This window comes from Pollicipes pollicipes, unplaced genomic scaffold, assembly GCF_011947565.3.
Source record: "Pollicipes pollicipes isolate AB1234 unplaced genomic scaffold, Ppol_2.1 Scaffold_6138;HRSCAF=7277_pilon_pilon_pilon, whole genome shotgun sequence".
NCBI lineage: Eukaryota > Metazoa > Arthropoda > Thecostraca > Pollicipedomorpha > Pollicipedidae > Pollicipes > Pollicipes pollicipes.
Genome location: NW_023596818.1, coordinates 29494997 through 29516629, shown reverse-complemented (window position 1 = coordinate 29516629; position 21633 = coordinate 29494997). Strand labels below are relative to the sequence as shown.

The window sequence follows — 21633 nt, the reverse complement described above, 5'->3', positions numbered from 1 at the left end:
ATTTTTTCGATCACAGAAAAAGACACCAAAACGAAACGGACAGCTGCAAAAGAGCATCAAAACAAAGCTGGACACCGGTAAACTTTATGGCGTGGTAACATCCATAGCTACAAGAACCTGAGTTTTTTACCCACGCAGTTTTCATGGCCAGATAATTATCAGTTTAGGTCACGACGTGTTATATTGGAGGCTGTATTCGTAAAACGCATCACTGCCTACTTCACGATCGATTGCTGGCTCACGTATGTGTCGGGCAGTGTCGAGAGCGGTTTGTGATTTGTGGACGGCTGCATAGCCTACACCATGCAGTTGGTTTTATGTCGTTATCTGCCTTGGCTGCCCATTGCTGGATGAAATCCTTAAAAACGCCGCAAAAGGTGTGGGTCAATGGTTTGCGCATGGCTGCGCACGCTGGCCTCCACAAATCGACCCGCACTTTTTGTATTTCCGATCTCAGTTGAGCCGGTCTTTCGTCTCGGCGATGTCGGCCCGTCGACATCTGGTCTTTTGTCTCGGCGTTGTCGGCCCGTCGACATCTGGTCTTTTGTCTCGGCGACGTCTACCCGTCAACATCTGGTCTTTCGTCTCAGAGATGTCGGCCCGTCGACATCTGGTCTTGTGTCTCGGTGATGTCGGCCCGTCGACATCTGGTCGTTCGTCTCGGCGACGTCTACCCGTCAACATCTGGTCTTTCGTCTCAGCGATGTCGGCCCGTCGACATCTGGTCTTTCGTCTCGGCGACGTCGACCCGTCGACATCCAGTCTTCCGTCTCAGCGATGTCGGCCCGTTGACATCTGGTCTTTCGTCTCGGTGATGTCGGCCCGTCGACATCTGGTCTTTTGTCTCGGTGATGCCGGCTCGTTGACGCCTGGTCTTGTGTCTCGGAGATGTCGGCCAGTCGACATCGGGTCTTTTGTCTCGGTGATGCCGGGTCGTCGACATCCGAACCCGATTGCCATCCATGTACTATGGCTTTTTTTCAAGTTGAAAATTTCATCATTTTCGTCTAAATCCGGCAGATGACGCGAAATCGTCGCGATGCTGCATAATCGCAGGAAGACATGCCTAATCCATCAGGTTGAATGTCAATGCCTCAAGTTTTATACATCACAAGCGTCCGTCTTGCATTGCATTGCCCGTCTTGCTGGTGAAACCCGAGTGAACTTTGAATGAGTTACTTTAAAGACATCAGCTTCTAGAAAGCATGACAGCTGGGTCGGGTCGGGCGACTCGGGCTGAAAACTTAATCACGCTTTAAGTAGGACTCACACGGCATGCAGCGTCGCTCATAATCAGGATGTGAGGAGGATAGCGGGGGCTTTCACACCCTGCAGCACACTTCACAGCTTTCCACATGAGCCGGTCACCCAATGACATGGTTTGATTTTCTACGACAGAGCACAAAAACAACGCATGATGACATATAAATGAGAATATCGATGGCGCATAATGTATGTTCCCAGGGTTTTTTCCTGTGCGGCGAACACGCATACAGAGCTCGGACAATAACCCGTGAATCGATCTACGTCATGCTTTTGCAGAGGGCTCCGCACTGTTGGATGGCTATCGCTGCTGTGTGGAGGATTTGTTTTATTTTGCCATCTCCCGTCTGATCACGCTTGGCAGTCTTATAGAGAAGAAGACTGCAGGGAATTTTGGCTGCATGTTTGAATGCATGGCACGCGATTGAATTCTGTCATATCTATCGTCGATTAGCGATCGCTTATCGGTGGCAACCTCCTTGTTTGCCAGAATATTCAAGATGAAAGCGGCATTTAGACCTTGAGTTAGACTTATAATGTGGCCAGCAAGCCGTTTTGAGTCCCACTTCGAAGACCCGCCCGAATATTTATACGTCACACTTTTCCTGATTACTTTCCCTGATTTGGATGTGCGTCCGACGTACTGAGAAAGGGCCGGAGTGAACAGACAACCAGACATAAAAGCGGGTAAAGGAGACGTCACATATACTGCCCCGGCGAGATTAAACGCGAATTAAGTAGGCAAGAGCTTTACTGAGAACGATGGCCTCTTGTGGACCATTGCTGCGCCCCAAGACTCGCACCGGCCTCCTGTCACCGCTCTTCAGCCGACATTGTGTTCCCGGTGGCGCCGCAGGATATGTTATCGAGAGACATCCGCTATACCTTCGTGACCCGCCATCAACATGCGTGTGTCGCACGTTGTTCGCAGACCACGATAGCTGATTAGAGGCAAAGACGAGCTATGAACGGTATCATCGCAATCACGTCAACCAAACATTTGCGTCGAGGGCATTTTTAACATGGGCTCTGTAGCGATGGAAATTCCTACATGGAAATATACGTGTGCATGCACTGTTGTAGACTTTTTTCTGGAAAATTACGTCTTTTTCTTCACTCACGTAGTACTAGAGAGTTCCAAACATTCGCAATAGCCTGAATTTCGCTACCTTCCACCCCACGGCCGTGTCGGCCGCCTCGCAAGCTCGAGCGCTCATACACGCGAATTCAAAGTGGTTCCGCAGCATCGTGCAAACAAGACTTGACAGGTCACGGAAAGCGGTCCCAAGGACGTCAGCAACTGATGGATCACGAGGAGGGGGGGGGGGGGGGGGCAGGGCACGAACAAAGCACCGCCGGGTGTGCAGCTGGGATGCAGAATTGCTCAATGGATACAGCTTGCTCGTTCTCTGGGTCCACGTGATCTATAGCAGCCAGTCTTTTGGAAATGTGTCAGTTGAACAGATGAGCATAGCACAAAGAAATAAGCCGCAGAAAAACCACAGATTCACGGCGCACATTCCTTTTCTTCACCACTTCTGCATTGGTCGAGCACCCCCTCGGTTGGCTGCTGGCGACCTGTTGTGATCTTATACAGTGCGATCCCAACCGGCACAAAGTCAAACCAGATCATCGATTACAGAAAGCTGTATACCACTGCAACTACAAGCGCAGCTAGCCGTGCGTGCCTGTGCTTGTGACGTTATAACCCCGTGACCTGACCTCCACGATACGTCCGCTTATCATTCGACACACGTGGAAAATCTGATGACCTGCATCCGAAGATTGAGAAGCTATCCCAGAGATCGCGAAGGCAAGAGTTGCTTTTAAGGTCCAAAGGGTCATATGTTTAAGGGATCAGCTTTTCATGAATACAAAACGTTTGTGAGTTTAGTTCAAAAAACATAAATATGTCATCAGTTTTCGTGAGCAATCCTGGATCACAATGCTAGATACCGTTGATTGAATTCCAGCCGATTTTTGTGAATTTCCCCACAAATAAGTTGTAAATTCCGAAACACACAACTACCTTATGGAAATATTGGCCACCACGAAATTCTTCGAGATCTGCACGGAAAACTTACTTGTGTCTGACTTAAATGGCTTGAGACAGGGTAGATAGGATGATTTCAATGTTGACAGGCAAGACACACGGACGAAGAAACTTTCTACACATCTTCCTCTACCTAGAAACACCTACAACCGCCCGAAAATAGCATCGCACAAATTGGAACAAAGAAATGCATCCTAGTTCATACCTCAAGCGCTCCTGCGCAAGGTAAACCAGCGGCCTCTGGTATCGACAGCGCAGGCCCCGCACTTCGAGGGGGCTTCTGGGCTCCTCGTCTGCGCGGTCATATAGACTTAACACGGTCTCATTCAAGGGATTCTGGTATGAAACGCATACAATTTTGATGTCAGCAGATGCATGATGTATTTTTGAACACCTCTAGCCCCCTCATTGAGCTTTATGTACAATATTATGACAATTAAAATACAGTTAACTGACGGCTGTCGGCCGGTCAATGAACCAGGTCCGAGGTGCAGCGGGCGGTCTACGGACTACGCGCCTTTTCAGAGTTGGAAGCAGGGTCGTAGATGCGCAAAAGTAGTTGGGGGCAGGGGGCTGAGCCCTTAAAAACGATGAATGATAAGGAAGAATTAATGGAAAAATGATGACTAAAAATAGGACACTGCATCCATGGGTGGGAGGCAACATCCCCTCCCCCTGAATAAGAAATTACGCTCATGTAAGGCCGTGACGTTCAGAATGTCTTTATCTGACAATTCCATTAGATAAGTATTTATGCAGGCTATTGGTTAACAGCCGGCTGCACTTAAGTGCGAAGTTGATAATTGCCCTGCTGCATGCCACATAATTGTGAGTAGCAATCTCCAACTATGCAATTAGGATTCACTCAGGGAGCCAACAAATGATCTCGGGTCGAAAACGCTGCTGAAGGTTGCCAAAGTGTTAATATGTAATTGATTCTATCTGGGAGCCCGCAAGGTTTATCACGTTGTTTTACCCATCACATCCGATGTAGATCTACCTAATAATGATGTTGGACCACTTGAAAACTTGGTAGTTAGGCAATTTTTAGTTGTGGGTACCATGGGTATGATGTCAGATTTTGAAGATTCGGGTGTGTTCTAGTAAGACTTCATGTGTATTTATGATATATATATATATATATATATATATATATATATATATATATATGATATCATAAAATGTGCTGTGCTAAATCTGTGTTATGCAACTCATTTTTTATGTCAGGGTAATATCATTGGGCATATGTGAGCAACATCATTCATTAGCCAACGCGCTGATTCGCCGCTGTTCGGAACGCAGACTGATAGGGGAGGGAGAGATCGATGCGAACTCTTCTCCATGGTGTTTCGAAACTAAGAAAGATAGGGCCTCGCGGAAAGAAATCAAGGGATTGGTCTCAGCCGGATCTCGCGATCGGTAAGAAGTCCTATATTGCTTGACCAAAAGAAGGTCAAGGGACAACTTGTTCTGAAAATCGAACATTTCTCAGCATTACATGCTGTTTTGTATGACTCCATACCCTTTAATGACGCGTGATATAAACAAGAGTGCTCCTTGTTTGCTTCTGAGTGCAATGGTGTATAATCTTATGCATTTAGCACGCATTGGTGTGTAATCTTATGTACTTAGCACGTATTGGCGTGTAGTTTTATGTTTTTAGCATGTGTTTATCCTGCAGAGCACCGTTAACGTAACAGCGTCGGTCCGACGCCTACACCTTCCGTTCATAATCGTGCAGTGTTCCTAAACGCATCGCCTCTCAGAAAGCAGGAAGGCTAGAGTAAGGCTTTTGGCGCCAAAACGCACACGTTGAATGGCTCAGAGGCTACTGAAAATGTGGGTGCGATTGCGCGACATGCCGGAAAAGTATCTTAAGAAAACATCAGAGGGGGGGGGGCATCTCCCGTGACAAGGACGATGGCTAGGCTGCTGTTTTACATGGGGATTGCCACTCAACTAAATACTATGTCACATGATCGATTAATAAAGCCCCCGTAGACTTCAAGGACGCGATCATTGGCTCAATGGAATCCAGGACAACATTGTGGGTGAGTGGTTCATATATCAAGGGCTGGTAGTATCTGTCTTCAAATGCTTCCGTTTTGTGCGAGTTCATCACCCATCCGTAGTCAGTACAAGTGGCTGCAATGCCAAATATAGGTTTCTGAGATAATTAATCGACCTATTTGATAAAATAATCTAATCTTATTTCCAAACAAAGGAACGAATGCCACGTGTCTATGCATTTAAATCCATCCATCCACTGCCGAGAGACAGCGATAAGCCCTAGTGGGTCAGGGTCAAATCTCGGGTGTGGTATTTGGTCTACATTATGTCATGATTGAAACTGGTATGACATAGTCCTCAGTACAGACCCAGATTCTGAATGTGCCATACAATATGTGCAACAGCCTCTGTACTTCAGCGGAAGGGATGAGAATCTGGCCGGAAGGCGCGTCTGCGGCAGCTGCTGGCCTGATTTTGGGTCCGCGATAGGGCGGGTCTCGTGTATGCGCTTGGAGTCCGAAGTCGGCGGACTGTGCACAACCTCCAGCGCTTCCAAAAAACGATCATTTCTTTCAGCCAGGACTCACTTCACATGCTTGATAGTAAAAGATATCAAATTACTAGGCCTATCACTAGTCGAAACAACCTTGGTTGGCATCAACACCTTGCAACGAATGTGATCAGTCCGCCACGCCGCGTTTCAAATCGTCACGCCATTTCAGACAGATGGGTTCAAATGCTCGCCACGCGGTTATGAGCTTGTTTCAGTGCAAGTCTGTGGGCTGCCGTTGGTTGTGTTCGTGTCGCGAGAAGCTCGCTGGCTTAAAGGAAGTAGCTAATCGTCAGTCTCTTTAAGGCGCTGTGCGGCTTTTCTGAGGATCTACCATGGAGGGCGTCCCTGGTAGTAGCGGTACAACGCCCTGCCGATCTAGGATGCTCGTTGTTTGTGGATACCCACCCTGACGCTTCAGAGACCAATGGAGGGCATTGAAGTGACACATATCAAGGATTCATCCGGTTTTTCCTGCTTCTGAAAGAAACAGCGGCTTTGGGGTGAGAGGTTTATCGTCGGCGTATGCTCTAACCAGCTGGCGTAATTATCGCCGGCGTAGACACCAGCAATAAGCAGCCAGATAACTGAAAGATAATTTTGAAAAATGAGATGATTGTAATTTGTTTCCTTTTCCGCACTTTTTCAGCAAATAGGTAGCAAAAAAAATCATGTTTGTCACCTATCAAATCCTGCCAAACGGAGGTTTTTTTGCCTCTCGAGGTCAGAGCAGAAAAACTGATGCAACTCTCCCTACCCTCCCCTATGGGCAGCGCAGCGTATTTATGACGCAAGTGCAGAACATTGCAATCGAGCTGGGTGAAATGGAATCCGCGGCCGTGACATGGAGCGTAACGTAACCGCCTGACGTTGTCATTCAGGAGTGAAGCTTGCAAAAGCCTGTGCTCTCGTCTGGAACTATAGACAAACTGAATGTTGTCGATCCTGGCGCTAATTTCCGACCCTCCGTGAATGGCGGCACCAGCTACTGCAAAATCAGTAATTACCTGGCGTGGCCAGGTCTAAGGTCAGACTGGGCGGAACGGCCGCAACGTGTGACGGACTCTTTTCTGAGAACAGCATCAGAAGCAGACATCGCTCCTCAAGGGCTCGCCTCCTTTCGCCAGCACCCCCGTCACTTCACGAGTGCTCGTGCGCCGGCGCGGCTGCCCGGCGGCCACGGCGAGCAGAAGCGTGCTTTGTCAGACTGTAGTCGGAAGATAGACCGGCAAATTCGGTCGTTGTTGTCTATTGACATATCTTTCTCTCGCTAGCAGATACAGCGAAAAAAAGTTTGTAAGCAGCTTTTAGCCTCAGTGCTATTAAAAAACAAAGGATATTCACACAAACCGTCCATGGAGTGCGCAGACGGTAATCTTACGTTGATGCATGTATCGATTTGAGTTTTTTTTTATTCGTGAGTTTAAAGTTATTTTGTTGAGGTAAGGAACCTCAGCATATCCGAAGGTACTGGAAAAATCGTCATTTATGAGTGCGTCACCGTTTCACCAGCACTTCCCGGTATATTAATGGTCGTTAAAAGAAGCATGCCACCTATTTTGTGCTTTTTCTTATCGCTAGACAGACGCGTACAATTTGACTAGTAACACCAGTTGCCTCGAAATTCTTTTGAACAGCTCAGAATCTCGATTTAAAGTAGCCGCTCCCGTGGGAAAATAGTTTTCGACTCCCTACTCGCTACAATGAAAGTAACACATTTAGTATGGCTTATCTTTTCCAATGTGTGTGCTTTGAAATGTTCGCAGCGCACTTACTTGTCAAAAATATAGTAGTGTAACATATGTTACATAAGCTTAAAACACTCTGTATGGGCAAAGAGATAAGCGAGCATCAAGCTATTATCCCTCTAATTCACCGAAACGTTATACTGTGGTTTTTATTTCTCTCATATGGCGTTTACCACAGTTGCTCTTTTTTCAGGCACACTCTGGCTTTGGGAATGAGAACATCACATGGTCCACAGCAGCGCACTGCTTCAAACTTCACCCAATGCGTTTCTCGATAACAGGTCCGCACCACGCGCTGGCCCAATGGCAATATTTCATTTGCTCGCAGCAGTAGAGGTGAGACGGCAGTTATCATGACGACGGTGATCACGACTGCGGGGTACGATTAATGCCCTGCCCTGCCTTGCTCTGCAAGGCAGTGCACATGATGCATGGAACAAAATGTATTCATAACATGTTCTGCTATCGGAGGATTTAAGGAATCCTCATCATCTTTTCTGACAGAACCAAGTACTACACTTCCCTCACGGGTGTTCTTTGTTGTGCATTGGTTTGCTTAAATCAAAACGGTACCTATCTGTTCAAAAGCGATGACAACTGAACACGGTAAAAGTCACTCACCGACAGACGCAGGAGCCGCACAGTGTGGGTGCAGCCACCTCCGTGAGATTGCGGGACAAATCATCATCTGAGGGGTCAGACTAGTCATTGGGTGATAGCGTAACCTCAAAGCGAGGTTTAAAATGGGGAGACGTTGAACAGTTGTGCATTATACTGACAGAATTTGAGGAGGCAAGGTCCCATTTTATCGCCATCGGAGCACTTGCTCCATCAGCCCCCCCCCCCCCCTTCCCATCCTAGTGGGTACACCCATAGCACAGTGGGTTCCCCCTGACATGATCCTTCGGGGTCCGGCAGCCGTGGTTTGGAGCCACCAGAGCTGCGAGTGCGTCGCCGCGGAGTCACTCACTACTTTCCTGCCCTCTATCGTAGGTTTTCATAATTTGACCTTTCAAATGCGCCGAGGACTTAACAACGCCGCCGTTTTTTTTTTTCATTACGGACCATAAGTTGCACGAATACTACTTTTCAAGAACCGACGTTCTGTACGCACGTGAGCATCATCCAAATTTCCTTAAAATCCGTGGCACACAATCGAGACCGCTATTGCTTTGAATGAGGAAACAGTCCACGCCTCACAACGTGGATCGTTCGCGTACAGAAGAACCTACGAGGACATGACGACCTTGTTGTATGCATGTCGGCATGGTACTGACATCAAGCGTGAGCACCGCCTGAATAGTACAATACTCTACCAATCCTGATATGGAAGCGGAAAAATTTGTGAGTGGCAAAAACCAACACCATTCGAGACCAGCACTCGAAGGTTATCGTGTGACAAATGCTGTAGCAACAGAGAAGGGTAAGAATTACAGATAGCATTCCTTTAAATCCAGCAGCGAAAATGGTGGTAGATTAAAGGGCAAAGGGCAGGTGTTCTGCATGATTAGGAAAAATGCGCTGCAGGTAAAGAAACTAGACAAAACGCGTCGCCCCTCGTCCTTCCAATCCTTCAGCCACGTCTCCAACCGTGGCCTAGATCTGGACCGAGAACCGAATTATGCTAGCATAGGAACAAAACAGAACAACTTACCATCGTCTGTAGCTCCTCATCGTCACGCCTCGACAGCGGACGGTACCTGAGCCAACATATCTCCTCATCTGCACGCCTCAATGGCGGACGGTACCTGAGCCAACGTATCTCCTCATCTGCACGCCTCAATGGCGGACGGTACCTGATCCAACATATTTCCTCATCTGCACGCCTCAATAGCGGACGGTACCTGAGCCAACGTATCTCCTCATCTGCACGCCTCAATAGCGGACGGTACCTGATCCAACATATTTCCTCATCTGCACGCCTCAATAGCGGACGGTACCTGAGCCAACGTATCTCCTCATCTGCACGCCTCAATAGCGGACGGTACCTGAGCCAACATGTCTCCTCATCGGCACGCCTCGACACATGGACAATATCAGCACAATATCAGCACCGAAACGTATCTCCATTGCCAGCAGATTGTGTAACAAGGCTGAAATTCTGGACGGTTGGCAACACGTGCCCCGGCGGAGCCTCTCCACTGCCAGCACACTGTGAAAGACTGGGCCAGGTGTCTGCGAGATGTCTGCAACCGTGCTGAGGTCATTGCGATATGGTTGTCCGACGCAGGCGAACAAATCTGATGGAATAGGCACTTTTCATAGACGTGATAATGCCCGATAAATGTCTAGGTGTTTTTCTGGCAAAGCGAAATGTAAGAGGACATGTGTTGAGTTGCGATGTCTGGGCTAGGGCGTCGAGGTACTTTTCGCGCATATGCACGTCAGGATTTGCTTTTGTGAAAGGCTAATGCAAGCCTTTCGGCGTGGCCGTACGGGCGAAATTTTTACAAGCTTTTCTTACAACTTGAAGTTATAGTTTTAATTAATGATTCTAAGACCACGCAATGAGTAGTTGAAGTTGCCAACTATGTGATTCTGTTACATTCCTTACTGCAACCTATTCTCTATCTAAGTGATCGGAAGCACGAAACAAAATCAATGAGCCGTATTACTTGTTTCCTGGCACGCCAGTACGGATATAAATTGCGCAATAATAGCAAAGCGTAATGTCCAGATTAAGATTGTATCACCCTCAGGGAAGCTCCTGCCTTTGTGATGAAGTCAGCAGGTTTCCAGGACATGGCTGGGGGCTGTGAAACTAGCCTGAACGGGCTCAAGTACGCGAGCTCGCCACGAGTTCTGGCCTTCACTGGTTCGGTCATGCTGAACACGGGCCGGCTCATACAGCCCAGCACGCGCAGTTGGAGCGGAAAAGGCCACGGGCGACTGTCGGTGACCATGACGCATCGTTCATTAAAGGAGATGGGTTCGGCAGACAAAAGGTCACCGGCGACTGTTGGTGACCATGACGCATCTTTCATTAAAGGAGATGAGCTCGGCAGACAAAAGGTCACCGGCGACTGTTGGTGACCATGACGCATCGTTCATTAAAGGAGATGGGCTCGGCAGACAAAAGCCCTGTATAGTTCAATATCTTCTAGGGGTTTCACTAGCGTGCTTTTTTAAATATGTCCTAAACAAGGGACACTCCCTTTAATGCCTTTCTTTTTCAATGCGTTGGTGTGCTCCGTCGGGGAATTTGGGACTTTCTGTGGGAATGATAAGCTTTTTGAGGTCGCCAGCAGGGGCCGGCAAAAAACCTATATTCCCCCCCCCTTGCAAATGGTTTGAAACCGGCTGCCATCCATGTCTTATGGTGGCACTGTCTTTGTCTAGGAGTCCATCTAAAGGCTCTCCATGAGTCAGTCACCTGACTAAAGGGTTCTATCCCCATGTTTATCCAAGTTAGAAGTGACAGTGACAGGAGTGACAGAAGTTACTTTGGGATATCATTCTTCTCCAGTGTCAAAATCACCGGCACTGATAAAGAGTGATAATACAACAATGATACGTTATTAAGAGGGCCGACGAGCGTAAATGGATATCCTATGTGAGATAGCTTACATCAGCCCTCATTCGTTGCTGCGGGACAGCCAGCAACCTACGATTGGCGTAAGCCTTGTTTTACGCGCCATCACGAGTCACGACCTGGTACAGTGACCTGACACAGACTGCACTTAGGCATGTGCTGGCAGTGGATTTGGCTCGGTGGTGACATAATTTGGGGCTAAAATCCTCAAGAGCCGTGGAAGATAAAAGCCTGCAGATCAGGACAGTTGAAAATATGTGAAATTTCCACCGCAGCTTAAGCAAGCGGCTTGCCTGGAGCTCACAAAAACGGCACTTTTTCAACCTCCGCTAGGCTCTGTGCTACTATCGCCAGGCGCCGTGTAGTGTTCCGTGATGGTGAACCTTGTAGTTCATCCTTTTCGTTCGCAGCCCATGATGGGTTTGTTACGGGCTGCATACTACAAAGATGAACCACAGGACACGGCGCTACTGTACGCTACACGGCATCTGTGGATGAGAACATGCTTCAAAATCATATGTTATCAACGTGTCATCTTCATCACCTAGCCTGAATTTCACAGCGTTAGCTTCCGGCATGTTATGTGGTCCCAGAAATGTTACTGTGCAAGGGAGCGAAAGGCAGCCGCCACTCAGTTTCGAGTAAAACGAAGCAGAGCAAAAAAGCACAATCACCGGCTGCGGTACAACTGCGCCTGATGAGTTATCTGTTGTCGGCGAGTAGTACTGCGTCTCTGCATGGGGTCCCTGATGCACACAATCAAGACACCAAGTATGTCATGCACGTGCGTTGATAGCACATACACGTCACATCGTTCCTCGTCATGGTCTTCATGCCGCGTCATATTTCACGGCTGGTCTGAGCGCGGGCATCTAATTCCCGGCGAGTCGTGGCTCGTTTTACGGGTCAGTGAACAATCGTGTCCACGTGGTTTTTTGGGCCCGCCTGCCCGTTTATCTTCCGTGTGGCTTCCGGATTGCGGTCGGGCCCGCAGTGTTCTGAGGCCAGCCGACAGTTTACGGCACATGTCAACAAACGAAATGCAACAGCGTGCAACTTTACGCTCCGGATCTGAGAACTGGTCAGCCTGAAGAAAAAGTTACGTGAACCTAAATGAGAACATCAGAATGAGACGGAGCGCGCAGGCGCCAGAGACGGTCGGGAGGGAAGATAGTATGGTGGACGCGGGGACGAAAAGATCATCACAACGCTGGTGCAGGAATACGGCGCGCAACAGGCAACCGTGCTTAGCAGAAAAAAAAAACATTTGCATTAAAAACGCTACACAATGTCATCAAACCCAACATCACGGAGCAGCACTTGTTTCTGAGCGAGGTTTTAAGAAAGCGGCTGGATGATCTAGGACGATCTGAATGGTCTAAATGGTCTGAATGACCAGAGGAACAGGCTGAAATGTACTTGATGTACTACAGCACTGAATTGAAGGAATTAACTGAAGTATCTAACTGAAGTTTTAGCTGAGTTACTTGGCTGAAGTGCTGAAGTACCTGACTGAAATGTGCTCAAGATAGTCCGGGACGATTGTACTACACCGCATGCTTCCAAACTGGCCGTCGAATGGATCCACGATCACTTTGGGTGGCTTGTTACGTCGCGCAAAACAGTACACCCAAGCTCGGAGCATCCGTCCCATCAGACACCCGAGCTCGGATCATCCGTCCCATCAGACACCCGAGCTCGGAGCATTCGTCCCATCAGACACCCAAGCTCGGAGCATCCGTCTCATCAGACACCCGAGCTCGGCGCATCCGTCTTATCAGACACCCGAGCTTGGAGTCTCCATCTCATCAAGCACCCACCGGAGCATCCGTCTCATCAGACACCCGAGCTCGGGGCATCCATCCGACTAGAGACCCCTTTATGTTTTTTTTTTCAGTGGAGATACCTGAGAGCGGGACTTATGCAGATGACCCGCAAACTATGAAAGAACGCCACTGAACGCTCAGCTCAGAGACACAGGAGACAGAAATTATCTTAAACTGGGCGAGGGCGCCACGTCATTGGCATCACCTTTCTTACCGGCAAATACTGGCTTTTGCTAAGAGTGGGGGACATGTGTCGCCTCTCCCTCCCTTCCCGCCGTCTTCCTTTAGCGGCAAGGACGCATTGCAGCCGCTGCAGCCGATCTCGAGACAAACTAGCTTAGCGTACAACCGCTTCCCAGCTTTGCGATCCATGCGGCCTCTCCCCTCTCCTTTGAAGTGGTCACATGAGTCACCCGACTTCCAGCTGTGGTCACGCGACAAGGCGCGGGGCATGCCCCGACCTGGCGGCCCGGCAGCCTCTCTAGATGTCGCCAGCATCGCTCCGTGACCGCCCGAGGCGCGTGCGGCGCCGTCAAGAGAGCGGCGCTCGGGCGGGCCGGGTCAGTGCTGCCGCGCGCGCCGACCGCAAAGCATACACGCACGCACGCAACGGAACCATGACCTCTTGGGGCTACAGCACCAAGAACGGGCCGGATACGTGGGTGAGTCGGTTCCCACTGGGCGGCGGCCAGCGCCAGTCGCCTATCAACATCGAGACTGCAACGACGCTTTCCGACCGCGCCATCGACCAGCAGCCGCTGGTGATCCGATACGAGCCGGCCGCGCCGCAGCCGCTCACCAACACCGGCACCGGCTGGCGCGTCGACTTCGACTCGGGCAGCTCGACGATCAGCGGCGGCCCGCTACAGGGCGAGTACGAACTGGCGCAGTATCACTGCCACTGGGGCCGGCAGAACGAGCGCGGCTCCGAGCACACCGTCGACGGCCGCCGCTACGCCGCCGAGCTGCACCTGGTGCACTTCAACAAACGCTACGGCAGCTTCGCCGCCGCCGCCGATAAGGAGGACGGCCTGGCCGTCATCGGCTTGTTGCTGGAGATCGGCGCCGAGAACCCCGAGCTGCGCAAAGTCACCGACAGCCTGTCGACGATCCAGTTCGCCGGCAGCAGCGTACGAATCGCCGCCACCGACCCGGACCTCTTCCTGCCAGACACGACGCGCTACTGGACGTACGAGGGCTCTCTCACCACACCACCGCTGTACGAGAGCGTCACCTGGATAGTCTTCAGCCAGCCCGTCACCATCTCGCAGGTATACAGGTCGTTTGCAACGAGCCGAGCTCATCAGGTCGCAGGTCCCGTGAGCGGCGCTTTCCTGCGGCCGGCTTTGTAGCCTCCATATGGCTTCGCATGTGCTACGGGGTGTCCCCGTATTTCGTGCGAGTAGTATTTTGTCTGCGGTCGTTTCCTTTACACGCGGCAGCGATCATCACGCATGATGTAGCTTGTTTTTCTCGGCGGACAAGCGATATATCAGCCGCTCTTTTTCTGTGCCTCGTTGACGACATTCCAGCCTCCGGCCGACGCCTTATCCCTAATCGCATTACCTGTCGTAAGCCCTCCTCTGACATCACTTCGCGAAGACGCCCACCCGTCCCGCGCCGACCTGTGACGTCACGCAGCGCTGACCCTGCTCTGACCCGGCAGGACCAGCTGGACCAGTTCCGGCACCTGAAGAGGCGACCGTGCGACAGCGCGCCGGCCGACGACAGCGACGATGACGACGGCGTCATCGCCGACAACTTCCGGCCGCCACTGCAGATCGGGTCGCGCACCGTGCGCAGCGCCGCTCTGTCGCTCCGGACCCGACACTGAGGCGGCCCGCCGGGCGCAGCGCCGCTCTGTCGCTCCGGTCCCGACACTGAGGCGGCCCGCCGGGCGCAGCGCCGCTCTGTCGCTCCGTTCCCGGCACTGAGACGGCCCGCCGGGCGCCGCCAGGCAGCGGGGTCAGCTGGCCAAAGGGACGACACTCGAGGCGGGGCGGGTCACCGTGTGCAGAGCCTCCCCGCCTCTCCGTTCGTGGCGTTCACGAGGCTTTCGGCCACCAGGTCACGCCACAAAAAGAGTTAACGGGGGTGGAAATGTCACAGGACTGGCACGCCTCTGTGCACAGCGTCTCCTCCCGCTCCGGTCGCGGCGGTGAGCAGAGGCCGGGGTCAGGTCACAGCGACGCTATCCGGTTGCGCTGTGCATGTCAGATCGCTGAAACCAGGTCGACGAAATCGCTAGAAGGACCACGTGTGCTGGATCAAGTTATTGGCGTCTGTTAAGGTGCTCGAGGCGCTGTTGTTGGTCACCCCAGGGGATAATATTTAGTTTAGTATAATGTTATGCAATGGCTGCGTAGTATCGAATGCGACCCCTAAATAATGTCAGTGTAGACTAGCTTTATTACCTTGACATCCCGGCGATGAATACCGACGGGTTCGCAGTGTGTAAACTGTAAGGAGTAGCTAGTGCCTTCGCCTCAAAGTTGGCCGTGGAGTGTGCCCGCAGGCGCCCCGCTTCGGCAGTGTTTTGCATTGTTGGATGGCACGTGTTACGCAGCCGTCACGAGGCGCTATACCCACAATGCACAAATGTTGTGGCGGTTCGACACGCTACAGTCGCCTTCCACGACACTGCTGCAGGGCGGGAAAATGCAAGTGTCGTTGATGGTGCAGGAGCGTAAGGCGGAAGCGCGGGGCGGCCCAGCGGGTCAGCTATGTATTTTCGTAGTCACTTCTCACAGACGCGTGAATCCGTGCTTCGACCGTGCTCGCCCTTCTGCTGTTATTTGGATGACCGCGGCCGGTGCCTGCTGAAACGGTGAGGACCTGCTTTGCTATCCGCGTTGTACAGCACCACGCACAATACAGCACGGTCCTGGAATCGCGTTGACGCCGCGCCGCGCGAAACCAATATTAGCTGCGTAGGTTGCGCGCCTCGCCCTTTCGCTTGAACGAGGGTTCAACTTCAGCGATCCTGACGCCACCACATGCCGTCATTCGGGATCCGGGATCACTGCTCACGACATTCCAGGATCAGCGGTGGAATGGAACGCGCTGGTCTGCAGCGTAGCTCGAGACGTTTGCGAGGAGCCCGTGATTATTGCGCAATTCGCAGTATACGAGGCGCATGAGATACCGGTGACGCTGAGATAAGAGTTTATGCGCTGGTGCTCGCGTCTCTAATTCGCTCGAACTTAGGTACATAAAGCCTTTCAATGCCTTACGGCCTATGTAATTGATTCGTCTATCGGAAAATTGTGAGAAAAAGAATGTTCGTAAACCAGACGAATTCCCGAAAGGCGTAAACTTTGAAAAGCACTGTCAGATCACCATTCTGTATGGAATATCTTGCGCGCATTGGCTTAACGCCGACGGGCTTGTCCTCTGACAGCAATACAGCAATGGTGCAGGCTGCATGTTTAGAGGACGAGCTTTGCAAGGGACGTAGATGACTATCAGACAGGTTATTTGCTCGCCGAGATATTGTTATGTAGCGGCCCGGGTGCGCCTGCCACGTTCACTTCCAACTGTCAACTCAATGCATACGAACCCGACACAAGGGCAGGTACAAAGGGGTGCAAGTAGAGCTCGCAGTCCCGCCGTCCAGCCATACACCACGTGCGGTGTGCATCTCACCACGTCACCTGTTCAGTCCAGCAGCCCAGAAGGGCGTCTCCCATTCGTGGGGCGACCTTGAGCCACTACCGCGCTACCCGGCGGGGATGCCGCCGACCCTACGTGGAGAATTATCTCTCGATCTGTACAGAACAGGTCCGGTTGCGCAAAGCCCACCACAAACAGCAGCATCCCGGCTCTCATTGTGCGCAGTTGGCAGCAGGCCACGAACTTGGGTGCATTGCTAACACCCTGTCCGAAAGACCGGTAAAAACTTGCGAAAACCTGGCATAATTTAAACGGAGCAAGATTGTCCTGGGATCAATGCAGCAGAGGTGATGATAGTTGGTTTAGTTCAGCTGTTGGCCAGCCGAAAATGTGACCAACCTCACGTGAAGGCTGAACCGTCAATTTGCGCAGGAAATGTCAAACTACATGCCTTCTTTCGCTTCCATTTACTTGTTCATCTTCCGGCGTTAGTGCTAGTCAGCAACCTTCCGTCGCAGCCCCACCCCAAATGTTTTCCAAAGTGAATCTGGAGCGGCGATCAAATCGATCTTTCTTTTCATCTGGTCGAAAAAGTACCCGTCTTTGGTTGGTCCCAATAGCAATCTGTGTGACGTGTCTGAAAAACGCCACGACTGGCGGGCTGCAACAACCGGAGGAGAGCGTGCTGGAGCACAGCAAGGGTCGGAGATGGCACCGCTGTAGCACCGTTACGACCAGACGCGACGGTGCTTTGGCAAAGTAACAACCGCGTAAGACCACGCCGGATCCCAGCAGCAGCCGGAGAAGGCTGTCCTAGAGCAATGTAATAACCGGAGCTAACGGTGCAAGGCACAGTAACAGCCGGATATGATTGTGCCGGAGCACTGCAGCAGCCGAAGACAGAGATTCGGAATACCGGGCCTACAAAAAGTAACTCGAGAAGACTGATTTAAAGGACGATATTAAACTGGGTCCGCATTACTAGAGCTCAGTGACAGCTGGGGCTGACAGTGCTGGAGCTAAGCGGCAGCTAAATATGACAGCACCGGAGCACGGTGACAGCTAAAGATGACAGTGCCGGAGCACGGTGAGAGCTAGAGCTGACAGTGATGGAGCCCGGTGGCAGCTGGAGCTGAGAGTGCTAGAGCTACGTGGCAGCTAGAGCTAACAGTGCTGGAGCTCGGTGGCGGCTGGAGCTGACAGTGCCGGATCTCAGCGACAGCTAGAGCTGGCTGTGCTGGAGTTCGGTGGCAGCTGGAGCTGAGAGTGCTAGAGCTACGTGGCAGCTGGAGCTGACAGTGCTGGAGCTCGGTGGCGGCTGGAGCTGACAGTGCCGGATCTCAGTGACAGCTAGAGCTGACAGTGCTGGAGTTCGGTGGCAGCTGGAGCTGAGAGTGCTAGAGCTACGTGGCAGCTGGAGCTGACAGTGCCGGAGCTAAGTGGCGGCTGGAGCTGACAGAAATGGAGCTCAGTGGCGGCTGGAGCTGACAGTGCCGGAGCTAAGTGGCAGCTAGAGCTGACAGTGATGGATCTCAGTGGCGGCTAGAGCTGACAGTGCTGGAGCTCGGTGGCAGCTGGAACAGTAGCGACCGGAGCGGTCGAGTAAACAGTCCCTGACTGGTTCGACCCAGCTTCGTTACTCAGTAGGCAGCGGCTCCAGCACGATAGAACTTGCCCGGCCTTACGCATGTGGGCCAGGGAGAGAGAGGGGGAGCACGTGCATCTGTCTGCCCTAGGGCCACTAGTAGTACAGCGTGCCTAAATGGAAAGCACGGACAGGAAGTAGACGTCATGTAAATGTGCAATTGCGCCTGAACACCAGTCATTCCCTGAGCTCAGGCACCGTCAAGCAGATTATACGAACCACATTAGGTCGTATGCTCGAAGCCCTCTGCAAGATTCCCTGATTTGCCTAATGTCAAGGAGAGCGGCTTTATTTAGAGGCGCAGAGCCTTGGGACGCCGCGAATTCAGCATTGATGTGGTGTAGTGACCAGCGGAGGGTTTTCAAAGACGCGCAGCTGAGCTGCACCGAACGCTGTCATTTAAGGCGATGGATGCTGCTTGTAGGGCGCCATCAGGGTTGTCATATCGCATTGAATTGGAATGTCTCCCCCCCCCGGCCGACTTTTCCCGCCAGCCCACTCGATAATCTTTTAAAGGAAGTGGTCAAATGAGTGGAACACTTGGACCGCATGCAAGGGACCATGGTGACTTGTGTTAAGGATCATCACCTCTCTCCTTCTTGGAGGTGGTGGACCCCTTAGAGCCAAAGGCCAAAGCACTTTTTGGCAGTTTATGACACAAGGTTTCTTAAAACATCCATAGAGGGTCACACAGACAGTTTAATAAAAGGATCTCGAGCCTAAAAGCGTTCCCGATTCCGAACACAGAGCTCCTACATTATGAAGGGGCTCCCGTTCACTGGAAGGGGCTCCCTATGACTCGAGTTTGCTTCTCCTGGGCGGGATCCTGGCCGCGCCACTGAGCAGATGCTCCGCGCGCGGCCGAGCCTCCGACCCGGGGAAGGACGGACGGCGCTGCAAAATGGAGCCGGTCTGGATAGCTGCAGCCTTAGCAACGTGGTCGGCCTATCACGCAAACAACGGCTTAGCTTCACACGCATCGCAGGACGACCGCACGCAGAGCACGCTCAGTGAGCTGGACAAGCTCCAGCTCAATTGAGCAAACTTAAGTCAACTGAAGGAGTCATTCTGACCAATCAGACAAACGTGAGCTCAGCTAGTATGCTCACTTCGCGTCTTCATGCCACGAAGCAGCGCGCTTGATCCGTTAGACGTCGTGTCAGCTCCACGCACGGTACACCCAATGGAAGCGACGTGGAGGGCCAGTTAGAAAAGCTACGGCTCAGAGACAAACCCACACACGTTCACCATTCGCCAGGTGGCCGGGCGGATGGGGCGCTTGCCATAGTCAACATTCAACCCAACACACTACTTACAGGTGGATGCGGCGGCTTCGCTGTGTCCTGGGGTACGTCCCAGACAAGTTTGCGGAAGGCGTAGCTCACTGTGTACGCCTTACAGGCGTGGCTACTGAGTGGGGGAGACCGCTGACGGCCGTGTTCGGTATCGGAGCAGCAGGGCCAGCAGATTACAGGTGCCAATTGGCGGCGATCAAGCCCATGATAAACACGATCAGATCGGCACTGAGGACGGTGTGTGTCAACACGGGGCACAGGTCAGACGCCAATAAACGCCACTCGGCCGTCTGGGAGACGCGAGGTACCACCCAATGATAAGTTGTAAGCTTGCTGAGCTTGGTTATCTCGCCAAACAGCCCAGGGAGCGTAGCAGTGCAGCGGATTGGCATACAATCATTAGACGTCTTCGTAGGAACGAAGCCGAGATATGCCGTTCTGATGAAGCTCCACGAAGATATTCCAAGGGCGTATTCGAAGCTACATTCAGCGTATGATTTCATAGTGAACGCACTCTAGCTAAGCTCAGTTCAGTTTTGGATGCATCGTTCTGCATCCGAAAATTGTGAATTATACAAAGGAGATATCTGCAACGTCTCAGCCATGTAAGCACAGGCGCATAGCAAGAGCGTTTGGACCGCACACTGTGGATGCTTGTCTTGTATGAATGCTATCTAGTCACTACGTAGGTGTAAAAGTGGTTTTTAGCGTTAAGCGTGCCTACATACGTGGTAAAAAGTCGATGAACGGTAACTCCTGACATATGAAGGTCGAAAACTGTCAACAAAAGAACTCTGAACTCACCATACCTCACACGACACATTACACCGTAAATCTCGTCGACACACAAAGATTGAGTTGGTTCGAGGCTATTTCTAGTGAGTGTCGTGATCGCAGAGAATTATCAGAGAATGCTGGCCAATTTTATGCATGCAAGCGACGTCTGGACAGACTCAAGTTGTTCGAATGATTTGACCACGTTTGCGTTGCCTGGAAAAAGCAGCTTTACGAAAATATGGCAGCCTGTGGCAGACGAGGACTAAAGCCCTTCACCTGCAATCACATTCCGAAGCTTTTCCGGACAGCATCTGGACTATAGGTCTGTGCAAAGTAGAGCTGCAGACACTACGAACGCGCCGTCCACATAGTTCAGAGTATTTCCCGAAGCAGCCTGGCAAGAGGATGCTTGCTTCCAGGGGATGGAGCTGGCGCTGGCATTATAATAAATCCGTGACAGGTCATTGATAACTGAGCACCATTGGCTAGCACAGATCACAACCTCGTCACGGCTGACGAACACCGCTCTCCCGAAATCTGGGCTGACCCTCCTTTTTAGCGCCGCGGTTTGCTGTCGGAGTACCTGGACCAGGGGTGTCACTCTTTGTATATTTGCGGGAGGGTCTGAGCCCTCCCCCCCCCGCTCGTTTCCACCTTCCTTCAATGCTGAATTGATCTCCTCGATGTTTTTAACCCCCCCCCCCCCTCACCCCTCTAAGCATAGGAACAAAAGAGGAACACTTGGCGAATGAAATGCAACCAGTATCAACTGCTGGGACGGTAGCTCCTAAATGCACCACTATGTCTATAGTCATCATGATTACCATCACATCGTCTTTTAATGGGAAGTTACTTCTCAACGTCAAAACAGTGTTAAAATCGACCATTTGTAATCTTAATTTTGACATCGGAGACGCGTATCAAAGTAGTGAACGAAAGCAGGGAAAAATCAGGATTTGAGTGTAGGTTAGACCAACTGTTTTGGCTCAGCCCACCGTCGACTTAAGACAGTGACAACTCTGACCACGACCGCAGCGCCTGTCGCGCATAAGACCCAGCAGCTCTTCAGGTACGAGCCTCACGTTATCTAAAAACAAATTGCGAAGCCTAGTGCGCAACACGAGGCGTTTGCGGACTCGGCATGGTATGGAATTTGACGGATGGCATGTTAGATCTTTTTTGCAAGGTATGTGTTTGGGCACAGGTGCATGGGTCAGTGACAAGTGCAACATAACAGCTTGTATAAGTTGGGCCGAGACCAAGGCGTTGGAAACTCCAAGACATTGGTAGGTCAGACATTTTTTAGCCCAATTTATCCACGC

The 21633-nt window shown here is 51.4% G+C and overlaps 2 protein-coding genes across 3 annotated transcripts in view; one reads left to right on the top strand and one right to left on the bottom strand.

Moving 5' to 3' along the window:
- Positions 1-21633, bottom strand: part of Ae2 (anion exchange protein Ae2) — a 169847-nt gene that overhangs the window by 119691 nt on the left and 28523 nt on the right. Inside the window, exon 1 of one of the 2 annotated variants that reach the window (XM_037229242.1) lies at positions 19556-19622. The exons of the other annotated variant lie outside the window; for it this stretch is intronic. The gene's annotated coding sequence lies outside the window, so the exon portion shown is untranslated. Of the gene's footprint in view, positions 1-19555; positions 19623-21633 lie in introns of those variants that run through there. 2 annotated transcript variants of the gene reach the window in all.
- LOC119105749 (carbonic anhydrase-like) lies at positions 13560-14824 on the top strand. Its single transcript, XM_037229246.1, has 2 exons — positions 13560-14253; positions 14649-14824. The coding sequence occupies exons 1-2, from the start codon at positions 13600-13602 to the stop codon at positions 14814-14816; spliced, it is 822 nt and encodes a 273-aa protein (XP_037085141.1). The 5' UTR covers positions 13560-13599; the 3' UTR covers positions 14817-14824.